The sequence below is a fragment of the Hirundo rustica genome, chromosome 3 (genome assembly GCF_015227805.2).
Source record: "Hirundo rustica isolate bHirRus1 chromosome 3, bHirRus1.pri.v3, whole genome shotgun sequence".
NCBI classification, from domain to species: domain Eukaryota; kingdom Metazoa; phylum Chordata; class Aves; order Passeriformes; family Hirundinidae; genus Hirundo; species Hirundo rustica.
In genome coordinates this window covers 110,169,419-110,188,233 of record NC_053452.1, presented here as the reverse complement: position 1 = coordinate 110,188,233, position 18,815 = coordinate 110,169,419, and the positions used below count along the sequence as shown (strand labels likewise).

Sequence of the window (18,815 nt, the reverse complement as noted above, 5' to 3'; positions counted from 1 at the left end):
TAAGTTGCAAGGTGATTGCTAGTTTCACATCTTTGATTTTTGGAACAAAGATGCCATTTAAGTGGCATTTTGAAGGAGGTTTTTTTTAGCCACTTTGTTCTCAGTGGTCCTGATAGTAAAGCAGATGGATGTAGATCCATTCTCTGGCCTTGAGACCTGCTGGAATGGAATGTGCTGTGCCCATGTGTGCTGGCTTGAAGGCAAAACCTGCAAGAGACTCCAAGTCAGAAAAAACAATTTAACAGGAGAGAAAAAAAAAAGGTAAAATAAAATAAAACACATGCAATAGTACAAAACATCACTGACAGAGTCAGAATACAACCTGAAACCGTGGTGGTAGCAGTCCAGATGAAGCGGTCTTGTTGAAGCAGTGTTCCTGCAGAAAGGTCAGGTGGCTCTTGTCCTCTGGGAATCCAGTGGGTAAGGCTGCCTGTGCTGTCCCAAGGCCCCGATTATATCCAGGTGGGAATGCTTGACTCCTCCCCCTGGGCGGAGCATCTCACAATGGGCTGATATAATTTTATCAGTCTTGTAATGGGTCCTTGATTGCCCATTAAACAGAGATAGCTCCTGGAGGGAGTTATCTATGAGTCATGCAGCAGGGCATTGATGGGCCATTAACAGAAGATAGTCTGGAGGCAGGGGGCAAGGGAAACAGTGCACAACTTAGTTTCAACAGCTCATGGAGATGGTGATAGAATACATACTTTGGGCACATTTTGCATTGTAACCTAGGACACCATGCTATAACTCCAAAGCTGTGGCTGAAATGGGATGCCTGTTGGGATTACAGATGTAGATTCTATATCAGGAGTTGATATAGAAGTACTTTCTGCCAAATTCTAGAGAAACAATGCAGTGAAACCACCTGTAGCTGCCAAGTTACCATACAGCATGTGAAAGAAGCCCATTCTTCTATCCCATGACAGCTCTGTCTATGCCCAGAATCACAAAACCACAGAATCACAGAATCATTTAGGCTGGAAAAGACCTTAAGATCATCAAGTCCAGACATTAACTCACTGCCAAGCTCACCACTAAACCATGGCCCCCAGTGCCACATTCACACGTCATCCATCTCCAGGGATGGTGACTCCACCACCGCCCTGGGCAGGTTGTTCCAGTGTTTCACAACCATTTTGGTGAAAAAAATTGTTCCAAATATCCAATCTGAACCTCTGCTTATGCAACTTATCTCATCTTGTTCTGTCACTTGTGACTTGAGAGAAAAGCCCTACCCCCACCAGGCTTCACCCTCCTGTCAGCTGTACAGAGAGAGAAGGTCCTGCCTGAGCCTTCTTTTCTCCAGGCTGAGCCTCCCCAGCTCCCTCAGCTGCTCCTCCTCAGACTTGTGCTCCAGACGTTCCCCAGCTCCATTCCCTTCCCTGGACACCCTCCAGCCCCTCAATGTTCTCCCTGACCTGAGGGGCCCAGAACTGAACACAGCCCTCGAGGTGTGGGCTCCCCAGTGCCCAGCACAGGGGACAGTCACTGCCCTGTTCCTGCTGCCACACTGTTCCTGGTACAGCCCAGGTGTCACTGGTGTTCTTGGTCACCTGGGCACACCTGGCTCATGTTCATCTGGTGTCACCAGCGCTCCCAGGTCCCTTACCACCCAGCAGCTTTCCAGGCACTGTGCCCCCAGCCTGTGGCACTGCAGGGGTTGGTGTGACCCAAGCGCAGGGCCCAGCACTTGGCTTTGTTGAACCTGAAACTGACCTCAGGCCATGGATCCAGCCTGTCCAGATCCCTCTGCAGTGTCTTCCTGTTCTCCAGTAGATCAACACTCCAGCCCAAATTTGTGCTGTCTGGGAACCTAGTGAGTTCCCCTCATCCAAACCATCAATAAAGACATTAAACAGAGCTGGTCCCAATGCTGAGCCTTGGGGAATAAGATTTATTAAATCTAACGCAAGGCCTTCCCCTATAAGCTAACTCCAGACTAGCTCTATCTTATTATTTTCAGCAGGACAACACACAGAGCTGGAGCAGGTCCAAAAGGTGTCATTGAGTTATTTAGCCCTAAGTCTGGCTGGCTCAGTAATAAATTCAGGAGCCATATCATATTTGATGTGAGGGTTGTTTTTTTTTTTTTTTCCCTGCTATGGGAGGAAGGCAGAAAGTGTAAAGCTGAAAGATTGCAAAAATGCCAACACTTTCAAAATCCTGTAAAAATATCCACACATTATTTGTTCTTGCAAATAGTAACATTGTTCATAACTGACCACTGTTCCTAGCAAAGACTAATGCTAAGTTTTTCTAGGGCCAGATTTGCAGTAGTTATTATTTGGAGTTTATTCTTGCTGTCCTGGATGATTTCTTTGTGGGGAAAAAAAAAAACCCAAAAAACACCAAAAAACCACACGCCCCCCCCAACAAAAAAACCCACAACCCCCCCAAACAAACCAACCAACCAACCAAAAACAACAAAACATTTCTTTGCATGTTACAAGAGATTTCTGAAAATTGTTTAAAGTGCTGCTCAGTGTTTATTCTCCAGAGCAGATAATACCTCACAAATATAGGTATTTTTAATTTTCAGATAGAAACAGCACTGTTGTGTTGAGTGCAGTAGAGTGTGAGGGGTATTTGAACTTGAAAGAAGCATCTCCATTACAGCAATTCTGCATATGACTTTTATAATCATTGACTTAACTTTTTTTTTTTTTTTTAATTTATGTCCTTGTATTATTATAGCAGACTACTGTAGAAAGAAAGGTAGCTGAATCAACAGAATACTTGGATTTCATCAACCTCAAGAGTGCTCATTAGGAAATAAAGTATAGAAGTTTGAAAGTTTAAACAAGAAACTGCTGCTTTACAACATTCCAGCTGCTGAGCTCCCTTCTCTTTTGTCAAGAACACTTGTGGGCTTGCTGCTCATAAAAGGACTACGCTATGCATTTGTTGGAAATTAACCATGTTGCTAGGAGAAGTACAAGGAAAGAATGTGCTGACAAACGAAGCATGAGGAACGGACCAAGACGTCGCGGTTAGGTGCTCACGGTGGTCAAAGAAGAATAGAATTTATGGTGGGAGCCTTTGTGTAAATAGAGATAGGGAAGCAGGTGTTGTGGGAACGGGATATAGTCTATAGAAATTAGAAGATTAATGTTAAACTGAAATGTCATGTATAGCACGTACGTTGATGATGTAATCTGTAAGAAATAGTATAAAACCTGTAAGAAAATGAGGGTCGGTGGGATTCTGATTTGGGACGCTAGTCCCCGGGTCCCCGGGCCCGAATAAAGCACCGCATAAACTACTTTGTGGTTTGTGTTTCTCTTCGTTGGGCAACAGTTTTCTGGCGACCGCGGCAGGACTCCGAAGGTTGCTGGGGCGGTTCGCGAGGTGATCTACTCCACGCCGGCACCAGGTGATTTCTGGGGAGACATCAACCCGTGCCCGACCCCGCGCCTGTCGGACAACTACGAGGTAAGCCCAAAAGGTGCTTTATTCTTAAAGGATTTTAGACGCCTGCCGATTAAGACGGACCTACGATCCGCACGGTTGGGCTTGGACGTCCCAGGTTGGTGGAAAAAAAAATTGACCGTAAATCTCGACGAAAGTTGAGTAGGATCAATACCTGCTAGCAGGATATAAGGTGGTAAAGGATATAAAGTGGTAAAGGCCTTAAAAGAAGGGTAAAAAAAAAAAAAAAAAAAAAAAAAAAAAAAAAAAAAAAAAAAAAAAAAAAAAGCCATTTAAAGGGTTTAAAACATCCTCGGCAGGGATTGAAATCCCGGAGGACTCACCACTAGGTTGTTTAATAAGGAAATGGAAAGAAGGGAATTTTGGTCAAGAATTAGCTAAAGATAAGTTGATTGATTTTTGTAATCATGTTTGGCCGCAATATGACACCGCGGGAATGCAGTGGCCTAGGAATGGGACGCTGAATCATGATATTATTACTCCAATGATGCATTATTTACAGGATAATGGTAAATGGGAAGAAATACCATATTTGGATCTGTTTTATTACTTGGGACGGAGAACTGATTGGCAGAAGGAATGTGGAATAATGGTTCTAACTGTGGCAAATGAGAAGTGTCGGGGTTGCGAGAATCGGGATCAAAAGGCGGACTATCTAGTTAAATATAAGGACCCTGAGGAAGATGTGTCCCTACTGGTCTCCCCTAGTGCTCCCCCACCTGAAACCGCTTCGGAAGAAGAGGGAGCAGAGGGTGGGGAAACAAAGGAAAAAGGGGATGGCAAGAGTAAACGGCATACCCCGATATCTAAACGAACAAGGGGTCACCTAGTCTCTAAGAAAGGGGGCCGGGAGGGGGGAACACACGTAATGGCCCCGCTGAGAGAGGCGGTGGGACCCCAGGGAGATCGAGTAATGGTGAAAGTTCCGTTTTCCCCGAATGACCTGATGATCTGGAAGCAATCTGCAGGATCTTATAGGGAGGATCCCGACCGTACTGCCAGGGTAGTAAAAATGGTAATAAAAACTCAGAACCCTGATTGGAATGATTTACAGGTTTTATTAGATACCTTGATGGACTCTACTGAAAAGGAAATGGTGTTGCGGGCTATGACGGAAAAGGCGAGAGAAATGATAAGGTTGCGGGTGGCGGATGGAACTCTGAATGAATTAGTACCAAGGGAAGACCCTGAATGGGACCCCAATACAGCACGGGGACACCAAGCATTGAAGGAATACCAGGAATTGTTAATTGAAGGAGTTAGAACAGGCATTCCAAAGACAGTAAATTGGTCCAAACTTTATTCAGTGAAACAAGAAAAGAATGAATCCCCTTCTGCTTTCTTAGAACGATTGAAGGAAACTGCGAGACGGTATACTAGTCTGGAAGTAGAGGGGGAGGCGGGAAGGTTACAATTGGCATTAATCTTTATGGGGCAGTCCCAGGAGGATATTAGAAAGAAATTGCAGAAGCTGGAAGGTGAGGATACCCGTAATTTAGAAAAATTGTTGGAAGTTGCCTGGAAGGTCTATAACAATAGGGAAAAGGAATCGGTCAGGAAGCAACAAGCTAGCATGCTGGCAGTACTCCAGCAAGCCGTGGGGAGAAGTAATGGGAGGGGGCGTGCTCGAGGCAGAGGAGGATTTGGTAGGGGTCGTGGCGGGGGCCAGGTGAGATTGGGATATGACCAATGCGCCCTTTGTAAAAATAAAGGACATTGGAAAAATGAGTGCCCGTTGAATAGTGGGATTGGAATTCCGAGGCAGTTTGGGAATTCGTCAGCAGAGGTCGCCCAGGCGCTGGTAATGGGGGAATATCAGAATCAGAGCTGACTAGACCGAGATCTCAAGGTTATCATGGAAGTAGAGGGAGAACCGTTAGAATTTAGAATAGATACAGGTGCCACATATTCTGCAATTAATACACAGGTAGGGTCATTAAGTGACACAAAGATACAAGTAGTAGGGGTTACTGGAAAAATTGAAGAAAGGGCATTTCTTCGGCCAGTAGATATAAAGTTTGGGGGAAAGGAATTTGATCATCAATTTTTGTACATGCCAAATAGCCCTGAATCATTGATAGGACGAGACTTATTGTCGATGTTACAGGCCAGAATTATTTTTGAAGGAGGTAGGGTCAAGTTAGAAATTCCGGAAGAAAATATTGCTAAAATGTTCATTATTAAGGAGGTAGAGCCCCAACCCATTACAGAAGAAATTGAGCAAGCTGTAGTTCCCTGGGTATGGGAAACTGGGACCCCCGGAAAGTCAAAAGCAGCACAGCCAGTAGTAGTAGAACTAAAAGAGGGGAAAGAACCGGTACGACTGAAGCAGTATGCAATCAAACCTGAAGTCAGGCGAGAGGTAGCCCCAATTATTGATCAATACCTAAATTTAGGCATTTTGCAAGAGTGTGAGTCTGAATATAATACTCCTATTTTTCCAGTTAAAAAGCCTAATGGAAAGTATAGGTTAGTGCAGGATTTAAGAGCAATAAATGAGATAACCAAAGATATTCATCCCGTAGTTGCTAATCCTTATACCTTGTTGACATCTGTATCAAAGAAATTTGAATGGTTTACCGTGATTGATTTAAAAGATGCCTTTTTCTGCATCCCACTGGCACTTGGAAGTAAGAAATATTTTGCATTCGAATGGGAAAATCCGGACACAGGACGAAAAAGGCAGCTGACTTGGAGCCGACTACCACAGGGATTCAAGAACTCCCCTACCATTTTTGGAAACCAACTAGCTCGGGAACTAGAAGAGTGGAAGACAACCCAGGTAACAGTACCAAGCATGTTCTATGTGGTTCTCCAATATGTGGATGATATTTTCCTAGCAGCTACGGAACGAGACATCTGCTCCCAATTAACCATAAGCCTTCTGAACATGCTGGGACAAGGAGGATATCGAGTTTCGCGAGACAAAGCACAGCTGGTAAGAACAGAGGTTGTCTATTTGGGGTGTGAAATCTCTAAGGGGGTGCGGAAATTGGGGACTAACCGCATAGCGGCTATCTGCGCCATACCCGTCCCCCGAAACCATCAGGAACTCCGATCCTTTCTTGGAATGGTGGGGTGGTGTCGGCTGTGGATTCTGAACTTTGGACTGCTGGCACGGCCCCTATATGAGGCCCTCAGAGAAGCGCACTGGACTTGGGGACGTGCACAGGAAAAAGCCTTCCTAGAACTAAAGCAGGCCTTAAAGGAAGCCCCTGCGCTGGGATTGCCAGATTTGAGCAAAGATTTCCAGCTATATGTTACTGAAAGGCACAGATTGGCATTAGGGGTACTAACACAGAAAATAGGGCCATGGAAGCGGCCTGTGGGGTATTTCTCTAAACAATTGGACACAGTTAGCTCCGGCTGGCCAGGATGCCTGCGAGCGGTAGCGGCAACGGTGCTGCTAATACAAGAAGCAAGGAAGCTGACTTTGGGAAGGAAGCTGGAAGTATATGTGCCCCATATGGTAATTGCAGTCTTAGAGCAAAAGGGAGGTCACTGGCTCTCATCCAGCCGTCTGTTGCAATATCAGGCGTTGCTGCGGGAACAAGATGATATAGAACTGAAAATAACACCCCATTTAAACCCAGCAGAATTCCTCAGGTCGGACCGAGAGGAAGGGGAACTGGTCCATGACTGTGTGGAGATAATTGAGCAGGTTTATGCAAGCAGAGAAGATTTGAAGGATGCACCGATCGATAGCCCAGACTGGGAGTTGTTCACCGACGGGTCCAGCTTTGTCGAGAACGGCACCAGGTATGCGGGTTATGCGGTAGTCACAACTCTTCAAGTAATAGAAGCAAAGGCTCTTCCCCCTGGAACCTCGGCTCAAAAGGCAGAAATTAGAGCCTTAACTCGAGCCCTCGAACTGAGCAAAGGAAAGAGGGTCAATGTTTGGACTGATTCAAAATATGCCTTTGGGGTGGTGCATGTACATGGAGCTCTGTGGAAAGAGCGGGGATTGTTAACGTCTCAAGGGTCAACAATAAAACATAGGGACGAGATCCTACTCCTGTTAGAGGCTGTAAGAGAACCCGAGGCAGTAGCAGTAATGCATGTGCCAGGACACCGAAAAGAAGATGGAAAGATATACCAAGGTAATCGATTGGCAGATAAAACGGCTAAAAGAGTGGCGAAGGAAATAAAGATTCAATCAGCTCTTATTCCAGCTAAGGGAAATCCGGCGGATTCCTACATGAAAGATGAGCCTCCATACCTACCAGATGACGTGAAGCTGGCCCACCTGGTGAAAGCTCAGAAGAATGACAAAGGGTGGTATGTAACAGCAACCGGGCAGGTAGTAGTACCTGCGAAGATAATGCGAGCAATCTTGGAGACTGAACATTACAAGTGCCACTGGAGAGCGGAGGCCTTGGTAAAATTTTTAAAGAATGAGGTAATCTCTAATCAGATGTTAACAATGGCAAAGCGGGTTAATGCAACCTGTCCCACTTGTGTGAAAAATAATCCCCTAGTGCGAAAACAAGTTCAGATGGGAGGGTTAAAGGTAGGCCCACAGCCCGGAGACTACTGGCAAATAGACTTTTCGGAGCTGCCTAAGGCCCAAGGTAATAAATACCTTTTAGTGTATGTATGTACCTTTTCAGGATAGCCGGAGGCATTTCCCTGTCGCACGAATCAGGCAAAGGAAGTGGTTAAAACCCTTTTGAAAGAGATAATCCCCCGGTTTGGAATCCCGTTAGGAATGTCATCAGATAGGGGACCGCATTTTGTGGCAGGAATCATTCAAGGTGTAGCCAAGGCGCTAGGGATTAGATGGGATCTACACACTCCGTGGAGACCGCAGTCTAGTGGCCAAGTAGAAAGGATGAATCAAACATTGAAAAATCAGTTGAAAAAGATTTGCCAGGAAGCCAAAGTTCAGTGGCCCCAAGCTCTGCCAATAGCATTATTGCGCATCCGAATAAAACCCAGGGAGAGGATAGGAGTCAGTCCGTATGAAGTATTGTATGGTAAAGCTTATCATGCTGCAACCTATCAGGGGGACCCCCATTTGACAGGAGACCAGGTATTATTAAATTATGTGTTATCTTTGAATAAGACTCTTGCAGCTGTACGGGGAGCCTTGCAGTGGAACCGCCCGCTACCACTAGAGAACCCAGTTCATGACATCTCGCCGGGAGACCATGTGTACGTGAAAAATTGGAGCGTGGAGCCTCTGAAGGAGTCATGGAATGGTCCCTACCAAGTGCTGATGACCACGTACACCGCCGTCAAGGTCGCTGGGATTGATAACTGGATACACTACACCAGGGTGAAGAAGGTACCGACGAGATGGGAGGTGCAGCCCATAACGGACACCCGGATGGTATTCCGGGCAAAGCCCTGATCATCTTGATACTGATTGTTTGTCAGTTAGTAGCCTCAGCAGTTATAATTCATGTACCAGACCCTTTAGTCTTAGTACCGGAAAGTGGAAATGTTGAATTAACCTGTTTGTTTTCTGACAACCAGAAAGCTGGATCCCATGAAATTAATGTGAGATGGAGAAAAGGCCTTGACATCGTAAGTAAAGGAATAATGACACTTTGGGATGACCATCAGCAATCAGGAAACACTACCTTAAGGATTCCTAAAATCTCAACTTCTGGAGAAGGTAGATACACCTGTGTAGTATGGATAAAAAGTAGTTTTGATTATGGGGATTTTGAGTTAGAAATTATAAATGAAAACTATACCAGTGCAGGTTCGGTAATAGTAGCACCCTTGAAAACAAGCCAGGATATTTGGTTGGGCCCGCCATTGAGAATTAGTTGTCAATACACCTTGAAGAATAATTGCAAAAGAAGAATAAGGATTAGCTGGTGGAAAGAGAGAGAGATGGAATGGGATCAATTGAAGGAAGGAAGTAGTAAGTGGAAGAAAGAGTCTAAAGAGGTCGGGTGGTATAATATCACATCTTTTGCTTCAACAACTATGGCAGGGAATTATCTGTGTATAGTTAAGTGTGGATTAGATGGAGGATTTGGACTTCGGGAAGTGGTCGCTAGAACAAACCCGGATCAGGGAATAAGAGCAACTGAAAGAACAATCTTAGCAGTAGAAAGAGAAAATATTGCTTTAAATTGTACAATATCCCAAAATTACACTGAGTATGGGTAGTGGTATGAAACAAGGATTAGGCCGGGATCAAAGTATAAAATCACAGCAGGGAAAAAGGAAATAGCATTGCAGATTACTAATGTACAGAAAGGAGATGACGAAGGAGAATATTGGTGTTGGATAGCCCGAGATAATTGGTGGAGTCACAGTCAGGTAACGTTAAGAGTAAGGGACATACGAGTTACCAGACAGGTCCCAGAGAGAAATCAAACCCTAAAAATAAGAGAAGGACAAGAAAATTTAATAGTAAGACTAATTCGAGACTTCGGAAGAATGCAAAATACAACTTCAATAACAGCCTGCCTGCCTCTTCCTCAAGCGGCTGGAGACCCGATCCCGTGGGGAATTATACCCATAAGGGAGATGCCAAGTGCCACCGCGAATGTGACCTGGAACTGTGAAATAGTGTCTAAGGAGATTTTAGACTGGGTAGAGGTTTGTATGTTACGAAGAAAGATTAGTAAGCAAAATTGTCAGCAAATACCAGGATATTATAGATGGATAGAGGATTCAAAATTGTCAGCAGATACCAGGATATTATGGATGGATAGAGGATCCAAGCTTAAGGGAAATTGTTTGGTGATTGGAGAAGTATCCGAGCCATGCGATAAGATCCGAGTTCGGAATAAGAGAAAGAAGATAGAAAAAGTATGTCAGAATACCACTGAGACAATGACAATGGAGGAGTGGAAAACTATCTGGGGACCTAGTCTGTTAGAAACTTATAGTTACCTAGGGAAAGTGAATTGGTGCATAATGTGGGAAGGGAAGAAGAATCAAGATTTTGGGCAGAAGTCATTATTCAAAGAACAATATAGGAAAAAGGTGGAGATGATGGAGTTATGGAATTGTACACAGGTACTAACCTGTGACACTCCACCAGTGCAGATTGGACTTGAACCAGTGCGAGTGCTGTTGCAGTGGGGATGTGAATGTAGAGGATATAATCACACCCTTACAAAGAAAGAAAAGGAGCCCTGGGATTGCAAGACGACCACGGTTAGGAGCCCAGGAAATTTAGTTTGGGTTATGGGACACGGATTATGGACTACACACATGCCCATAGATGGTGCAGTTACACAAATTACATTAGGGGTTCCTACCTTATGCCCATTCTGGAAAACTTCTAAGCTGCAAGAAAAGGAATTGGTAAGCAGAAAGAAAAGGGAGATAGAAGATAATGCTTCGATTCAGGAAGATTGGCATGAACCTGATGATGGAGTAAAAGTAGGATGGATGTTAGAATCACTGTTTGCCCCTATATCATCTTATAGAAACAGGGAGATGTTGTACCGATTATTAGGACAGACGGAGAGGCTTGCAGCTACAACTAAAAAAGGTTTTAGAGACTTGAATCTTCAGCTGCAAGCGACTACTAGAATGACATTACAAAATAGAATGGCATTAGATTTACTGCTACTTAAGGAACATGGGGTTTGTGGATACTTAAGAAACAGAGTAGACCATTGCTGCGTGCACATCCCAAACGTGACGGAGGAAATAGAAAAAGATATAGATCAATTAGAACAAATAGAATCCAAAACAAAGGAAATACAAAAAGATGCTGAGCATAATTGAGTAGGAGCCCTGTTGAGCTCCTTAGGGATCCAGGTTTCCGGTTGGGTATCATCTATAATACAATATGTAATAATGTTTGTAATCGTGATAATTGTAGTGATCATTGTATATAGATGTCTTTTAGGAATGATTCTGAAAGAAGGGGCTCACACCAAAAGGGTAATACAAGCAGTTACCCGAAGAGAAGTGATACAACCTCGTGTAGCTGAGACTCAAACCTAAGAAATTGAGCATCCTTGCAACGGAATTGAAGAATGCTCAAGAGGGGGGACTTGTTGGAAATTAACCATGTTGCTAGGAGAAGTACAAGGAAAGAATGTGCTGACAAACGAAGCATGAGGAACGGACCAAGACGTCGCGGTTAGGTGCTCACGGTGGTCAAAGAAGAATAGAATTTATGGTGGGAGCCTTTGTGTAAATAGAGATAGGGAAGCAGGTGTTGTGAGAACGGGATATAGTCTATAGAAATTAGAAGATTAATGTTAAACTGAAATGTCATGTATAGCACGTACGTTGATGATGTAATCTGTAAGAAATAGTATAAAACCTGTAAGAAAATGAGGGTCGGTGGGATTCTGATTTGGGACGCTAGTCCCCGGGTCCCCGGGCCCGAATAAAGCACCGCATAAACTACTTTGTGGTTTGTGTTTCTCTTCGTTGGGCAACACATCTGCCCTCTAAGTTTTTTAACAGAACTGAAGTCTTCAGTATTTGCTTTAAGATGCTCTGTTTTATCTTTCTGATGCTGTATTTTAGCCTGTTTTCAGATAACATAGTTATTGATATCACTAAGCAAAGTAGGTTCTCTAATGGCATTACAGCTATGCAGGGGCCACTGACCCAAGGGACAAAGGAAATTGCTACATTAACACATTTTCAGACTGTCCAGTATATCCTTGGATAATATATTTTTATCATGTGAATTTGCATTGTCAATGACTGCAATAGAAAGTTATTTTAAACTGCAGTGGATTGCAAAGTTCTCTGGGGACAGTGGAGGAGGGACAGCGTCAGCACCAGCGCTGAATCAGGCTGTGTGTACTACAGACCAGGCTTCATGATCCTTTCATCTACAGAAACACATCAATTATTAGCTCTTCAAGTCATGTGAGAACAAACAAATTTTTAGCTATACTTGAATTTAAATTTGTTCAGTTTAAAAGAGGAGTTTAAGAGCCTGAATCCAAAAATCTCATTATCACAGGGAAAAAAAATCCACAGAAAAAATCCCACACATCTGAGTTACCATTTTAAAATAGTCTTAAGTGTCAGTTTTATTCCCTGACAGCTCAAACACTCAAGAGCTGGTGACTAGGACACAGAGAAAGGCGTGATCTGATCCTCCCGCAAAGCTAAAGGAGATATCATCAGACTTTCAGAACAGTTCTGGTTCTGACTCCAGTCCAGCAGGCGGAAACACACGGGGTTTAAGGACGTGAAGCAGCGAGCTCTGCACGCCGCTGCTGTCCACGAACAGAGCCCAGGGCAGCCTCCCCAACGCGTTTATGGCATCAGGGCTGGCACAGCTCCCACGCCCGCCGTGCCGGTGCAGTAAATCGAGTCTGAGACCCTCAGAATTCCGAAACGCCAGCGTTTGCTCAGCTGGAGCACCCATCACACACACACCGGCACCGGCACGGGCAGCAGGCCCAACTCTGCCGCAAGGCCAAGCGGGAGAAGAGATTTCTGTGCCAGCCCGGGGAAAAACCCAGGTCGTTAGCAGAAATAATGGCGAGCCGCGCCAGGGTTTCTGACTCCTCACAGCTGCCGCTCCAACCTCGCCCCGCTCCTCCCCTTGACCTGCAGGGGCGGGGCCGGGTGCGAGCGCCGGGCTGTGAGAGGAGCGGCCGGGAGCGCAGTCCGCGCCCGGGGACAGCCGGGGCTCGTTCCGCACGGCCCGGCCCGCACAGGAGAAAGGTGAGCTCGGGAGCGGGCTCGGGAGCCGCACAGCTTCTTCTAATTGGTGTTTTCAGCCGCTGCTGGCAGATCTGAGAGCTCGAAATGGTTGGAAACTTGTATCTTAGTTCCTCTGGTTTTCTGTGCACTTGAGAGCAATGTAAATATTCAGACCCTCTTGGTTTTTTGGTTTTGTTTTGGGTTGGGTGTTTTGGGTTTTTTTACACTTTTTTGTGGGCCTGCTTCTAGGAATAAAGGTAATAATTTATTAAAAAGCAGATTAATGAACTCTGACGAAAGAAGGACAAAAGCTTCTTTCACATCTTATTTTTAACTGACTAAATTTGGACCCAATTAAGACAACAGAAACAATTGTTACGGGGTGGCATCAGGTGGGCTTCCCATTGAATGTTTTTGTTGATACAGGCAAATTTCGTGGGACTGGATTAAATGGTTGAAAACAATGAATAGACAGACAGCCTCCGAAAGAAAAACCTTTAGAATACATTTTACACAAACAATTGGAAGTGCTTATTCACCATAAAGTAGCCATAGAGCACCACCCTGTGGGCATTCACATCCCTGGGGTCTCAAGCTGTTTGTCATTCTGCATTCCCAGTCTTACCACAAATAATTAGGTATGCACTTAGCTCTTCCTGTGCAGAAATCGGTGATTTTTAGAGGGCAGGGTGGTCTGTCACAGTACTGGTTACTTGAAGAGCCTGCAACCCATCCTGTGCTGCACTCAGTGCAGTACCAGCCCTCGGGAAGTAACACAGTTGTTCCCGTTGTGATTGCCTCTCCTTCTCACCTCCTTCACCAGCACCCAGGGAGCAGAGAGAACTCTGTTCCACATTTGATTTTACCAGGCAGTTGGAGGCTTGACAGCTCAGCCCATCTCAACAGCTGCTGGTGCCAAAAGGATCCCAGCAGCAGCATCTGAGGAGGTACCTGAAAGACTCCTGCAGTAGTGGGATCCTTTACCACAGCGCATCAGGCACACAGGAATCACCTCCTGAAGCAAGGGAAATAGATAGGAACTTTTAAAGCTTTGCTACCTTTCATTACTGAGAATTTCACGCACATTAAGTGTGCCTGCATTCATGCAACATTTATTCAGTTTGTTGTGTTGGGTTTTGTTGGTTTTTTTTTTTAGAGAAAATGTTTGCAGCCTATTTTGATAGCCCAGGAGGCCCAGAAAATCTCTATATGAAAGAAGTGATGAAACCAGATCCAGGAGAAGGAGAAGTTCTTGTGAAGGTCTCTGCCAGTGCTCTGAACAGGGCCGATTTACTCCAGGTATGTTAAGCAGATTTATGCACCTAAAAACAACACAGATTTTTCAAGCACCTCTGAAGTCTTGACAGATATGATGAACTAAAAGAGTTTGAACCTAATGAGCATTTGGATAAGAGAGTTCATAGGGCTGAAAGAAGAGATCTGTTGATTCAGCACATAAATGTTTTTATCTGAGTTAGTGCAGTGCCGGGCTGGCACAGAACGGCAGCTGCCTTTAAACAGAACATGTAAAACCAAAGCTCTGATCTTGCTAGATCTTAGACCCTTTTCTGGGCATTTGAGATGAAAAGGAAATGTTCCAGTGGCACAGTTTCAGTGGGAGAAAATTTATTCAAATTCGCATTCAAATTATTAGTTTGAGTTGCAAGCCATGCTCTGACCTCCATAGCAGGGATTAGCCTGGACAAAGGGGACTCACAAGTATTTCAATTTATTCTTATTTTAAGAATAAAACTTAGGAAGAATAATACTTAGGAAGCAGAAGTGTTTCCAGAGGCTAGAAGATCCTCAAGTTACTGCAACACATACACAGGGCAAAATCAGGATTAACAAATAGGAATTTAGGCTGGAGACGTGTGAATGAAATATTGCAGGTCATTACATTCACTGATGTTTGGCTTTTCCTTCCTTGCCTTCTCTTTTTTTTGTTTTTAACTTTAGAGGAGAGGGAAGTACCCTCCCCCCAAAGGAGCAAGTGATATTTTAGGCCTAGAAGCAGCTGGGAGCGTGGCTGGGCTGGGCCCCGGCTGCTCGGGCCGGTGGAAGATCGGCGATGCAGTGATGGCTCTGCTCTCCGGGGGAGGCCAGGCACAATTCGTGACAGTGCCCGAAGGCCTCCTGATGCCAGTTCCCAAAGACATGACTTTTATTCAGGCTGCAGCCATCCCTGAAGCCTGGCTAACAGCATTTCAGCTGCTCCATTTTGTAGGTGAGAGGTGCATTTGCCCATTTATCCCACCAAAACAGCTCATCTTCTTTTCTGTTACAAAATCCTCTCCTTGATGCCTCCATTTGAATGTTGTTTGCCTTCAGAGAACTTTTTCTCTTCCTTCTTGTGGGTAGGAATCCAGTATGCCAGACACAAATCCTTGCTTGAATCTTAACCACCTCTCCCCAGTGCCAACCCACCCTGCTGATTATATATTCACAAGGAAGGATATGGAAAGATGGTCAGATTTCTTTTCTCTATTTCTCAGTTTGAATCACTTAATGGTTTGGGTTGAAAAGGATCTTAAAGATCATCTAGTTCCACTCCACTGACATGGACAGGGACACCTTCCATTAAGACTAAACCCTGAAATTACTCCCATGTTTTCCACACTCCAGAAAACACATCTTACCTCTAAGGATCTAGCTTCACTGCATGGATGACCATATCAAGAACTTTATCACTAATTGCTTGTGGATCTGCAGTAGGCAACATCTTGCACCCTGTTTAACAGAGATATTATTTGTAGGTAAAATCCACTCTGAGCTGATTTAAAATAGACAGAAGCCCACACTCTTAATTTAAAAAATATGCTGCCAAGGTAATAAACAGTAGCACTTGCCAGAGTTTTCCTCAGGTGAGAAATACACTCTTCAGCAGTAGCATCTAAAAGATCCAATGAGAAACAGAAGTTCCAAACACAGCTTCCCTGCAGACTTGCTTCAATCAGTTTTGAAGGATCCCCACTGGGGATCAGTGGGAGGCTACCTGGTGCCTCACTTCCAGGAGCAGTTGGCGAAACACAAAATAATGCAACCAACAGATGGTAAAATGACTGGTAGGAGTGGTCTTTAATGTTACCCAGCATTTCTGGTATTTCTCCATTGCTGAGTGCCTGATTTCTCAGTATGAACATCCTCCAAGTGTGTCCTACTGATGGTGTAAAAAGGCTGTGACTGTACTCACTTAAGCATCTTGGTCACAGATGCCCAGAACTGCACAAGGCCAAGACAAAGTCCTTCCACTGAGGCTGGTAAAATGATGTCCTGTCAGCACACTGCAACCTCTGCTACTTCTGGATTTCTCTCTTTCACAAAGGCTACGAAAATGTCCAGTTGTCCAAAGTCCAATCAAGGGCATCTCTTTCAACCTCTTCTTTGAGATCTTCCAGACTGTTCATGTTTTAATCCAAAGGTGATGCCCAAAGGGTGACCACTTTCCTTATGCCCTCCTCCAGGAAAAGTACAGGAGGGTGAGAGAGTGTTGATCCACGCTGGAGCCAGTGGAGTTGGCATGGCAGCCATTCAGCTGGTGAGGCTGGCAAAGGCTATTCCCATTGTGACAGCAGGAACTCAGGAAAAGCTGGAAGCAACAGCAAAGGCTGGAGCAGCTGCAGGGTTCAACTACAAGAATGAAGACTTCAGTGAAAAGGTCTTGGAGTTCACCCAAGGTAAAAACCTCCCTGTGAAAGTGCAAGTGAACCTCCCAACATGTGGACACACACTCACTTTGAGCTGTCACTTGGTGAGGGAGCAGACAGTAGTGACCCTGTAAGCATAACCTGATATCCTGTTCAGCCCAGAACAGGCCTTTCCTTAGTTTAATTGTGCTGTTTTCTGCATGGGCTCTCTTTGGCTCTGTTCATTTGGGGCATAAATATTGTGCCTTGTTATTGCTGCCTCCCGAAGGAGTTCCCTGGGGACCAAATCCTCGCATTTTGATGTTTGAACCATCACAGAAGCATAGCATGGCCTAGGCTGGAAAGAACTTTAAAGATCATCTTGTTCCAGCACGCTGCCATGGGCAGGGACTCCTTCCACTAGACCAGCTTGCTCTAAGCCCCATCCAACCTGGCCTTGAGCATTTGCAGGGATGGGAGCAGCCACAGCTTCTCTGGACAACCTGTGCCAGGGCCTCACCCCACTTAATTCTTGAACTGTTAGAAAAGTGTAGCTTTTCTAAGCATTTGGGGTGGTTTATGCCTGAGTTATGGGTAACTGATGATTTTTTTTTTGGGGGGGGGGGTGCCTGATTCTGTAATTCCTTACAAATCACTGTGCCAATTCCTAATTTCAGCAGAAAGATTTAAATAAGAATTGCAGGGTTGATTCTGTACCTATGAACAACAAGGTTTTAGTCCTGCTTGAAATTCTCCTACCCTTAATGCAGCTTGATTTCATTGCTGAAATCTCTTCTGTTTCTTCTTGAGGTTCTGGAGTAGATATTATTTTAGATTGTGTTGGGGCCTCCTACTGGGAGAAGAATCTCAAGTGCCTGAGTACTGATGGCCGGTGGATTATTTACGGACTGCTGAGTGGAGGTGAAGTCCATGGGGATTTGCTGGCAAGGCTGCTTTCCAAAAGAGCCAGCATCCACACGAGCCTGTTACGGTCCCGAGACAAAGAGGCAAGTACTGGCTATAAACAGTATATGCAGTTTGATCTTAAAATTTTTGATAGTTTTGAGAGCTTTCTTTTAAAACCAGTGTTAAATACATTCTTGCCAGAAAAGCTCCACCTTGAACTGTTACTACATACTTTGGAAAATGTCACAAATTAAGTTATAATGTCTTTTTCCTATTTTTATCAAATTCCTCCCCGAATGAGAGGAATGACACCCAGGACTTCTTACTGTTCTTCGTGAATACCATAATTTAGATATTTGGCCCTAGAAGAAATAAAACCCCAGTGATCAGGCAACTTGTTCAAGTCTGAGGAGGGGAAAATAAAAATCTCTATTAGGTCAATTCAAAGGAGAAACAAAGGCCATTTGGATGTCCAGTTACCAAAGAAAACTCATTTTATGTGGAATAGTCTCAGATATGACAATAAAAGACCAGCAGTGTAGAGCCCTAAGGTAGATTTTGTGCATAGTTTAAGACAGAATATTTACAAGAACTTCATCAGTTTGATTCAAATGGTTCTGCACTGAGCTCCCACCACTTGCTTTGGGGAATTTAATTCAATTAAGATGCAATAAAAAGCTTTCTTCATGTTTGTAATTTAGACCCGTTAGGAGTTTTTATCTCCATTTCACTGCGAGAATGTCAGGTGTCTCCTTGAGGGCTGTGTACATTTATACGCCGTGCTCTGAGACACCTCGGTGAGCGGAGCGATTGGAAGTGACCTTGAGGTGCTTTTTCCCCCAGTACAAGGAGCGGCTGGTGAGAGCCTTCACAGAGAAGGTGCTGCCCCATTTTGCCGAAGGGGCTTCCCCGCGTCTCCAGCCCCTCGTGGACAGCGTTTACCCCCTGCACAACATCGCTGAGGCACACAGGGCTATGGAGGAAAACAAGAACATCGGCAAAATCGTCATCGAAATTCCCGTCTGCTTCAAGAAAGGGCCGCTGCCGTAGCTGCTCCGGGACAGTCACTGCGGGGGCTGCACTGCGGCCATCCTGCCGCTTCTGCTCCACACCGGGACCGATTCGCGTGGGTGGGGAGGACGGGGAAAGGATAAGGAGGAAGCGTTTATTAAAGAGGCTCGTGTCACAATTCTGACGGCGGATCGCACGCGTACGGCCGGCCCTGAGGCACCGGGGGGGCAGGGCCGGGGC

General features: G+C 44.9%; 2 protein-coding genes across 3 annotated transcripts; both read left to right on the top strand.

The window, feature by feature from the left end:
• The first annotated feature begins 2,931 nt into the window (after positions 1 to 2,931).
• On the top strand, positions 2,932 to 11,730 carry LOC131378500 (uncharacterized). Its single transcript, XM_058419608.1, has 2 exons — positions 2,932 to 3,435; positions 8,498 to 11,730. Exon 2 carries the CDS (start codon positions 9,832 to 9,834, stop codon positions 11,134 to 11,136), a length of 1,305 nt encoding a protein of 434 aa, XP_058275591.1. The 5' UTR covers positions 2,932 to 3,435; positions 8,498 to 9,831; the 3' UTR covers positions 11,137 to 11,730.
• A 1,230-nt stretch (positions 11,731 to 12,960) lies between these two features.
• Positions 12,961 to 18,800, top strand: TP53I3 (tumor protein p53 inducible protein 3). Of its 2 annotated transcripts, none has more exons than XM_040058821.2 (6): positions 12,961 to 13,053; positions 14,189 to 14,331; positions 14,992 to 15,259; positions 16,497 to 16,709; positions 17,469 to 17,665; positions 18,408 to 18,800. In XM_040058821.2, the coding sequence occupies exons 2-6, from the start codon at positions 14,194 to 14,196 to the stop codon at positions 18,612 to 18,614; spliced, it is 1,023 nt and encodes a 340-aa protein (XP_039914755.1). In that variant the 5' UTR covers positions 12,961 to 13,053; positions 14,189 to 14,193; the 3' UTR covers positions 18,615 to 18,800. The 2 variants fall into 2 exon arrangements, with proteins under 2 accessions (XP_039914755.1, XP_039914756.1); XM_040058822.2 differs by lacking the exon at positions 12,961 to 13,053 and adding an exon at positions 13,069 to 13,192.
• Positions 18,801 to 18,815: the final 15 nt, after the last annotated feature.

Coding starts and splice junctions, on each gene's coding strand:
- TP53I3 (XM_040058821.2), top strand. CDS start 14,194: ATGTTTGCAGCCTATTTTGATAGCCCAGGAGGCCCAGAAAATCTCTAT. Junction 15,260..16,496: donor TCAGCTGCTCCATTTTGTAG/GTGAGAGGTGCA, acceptor GCCCTCCTCCAG/GAAAAGTACAGGAGGGTGAG. Junction 16,710..17,468: donor GGTCTTGGAGTTCACCCAAG/GTAAAAACCTCC, acceptor TTTCTTCTTGAG/GTTCTGGAGTAGATATTATT.
- LOC131378500 (XM_058419608.1), top strand. CDS start 9,832: ATGCAAAATACAACTTCAATAACAGCCTGCCTGCCTCTTCCTCAAGCG.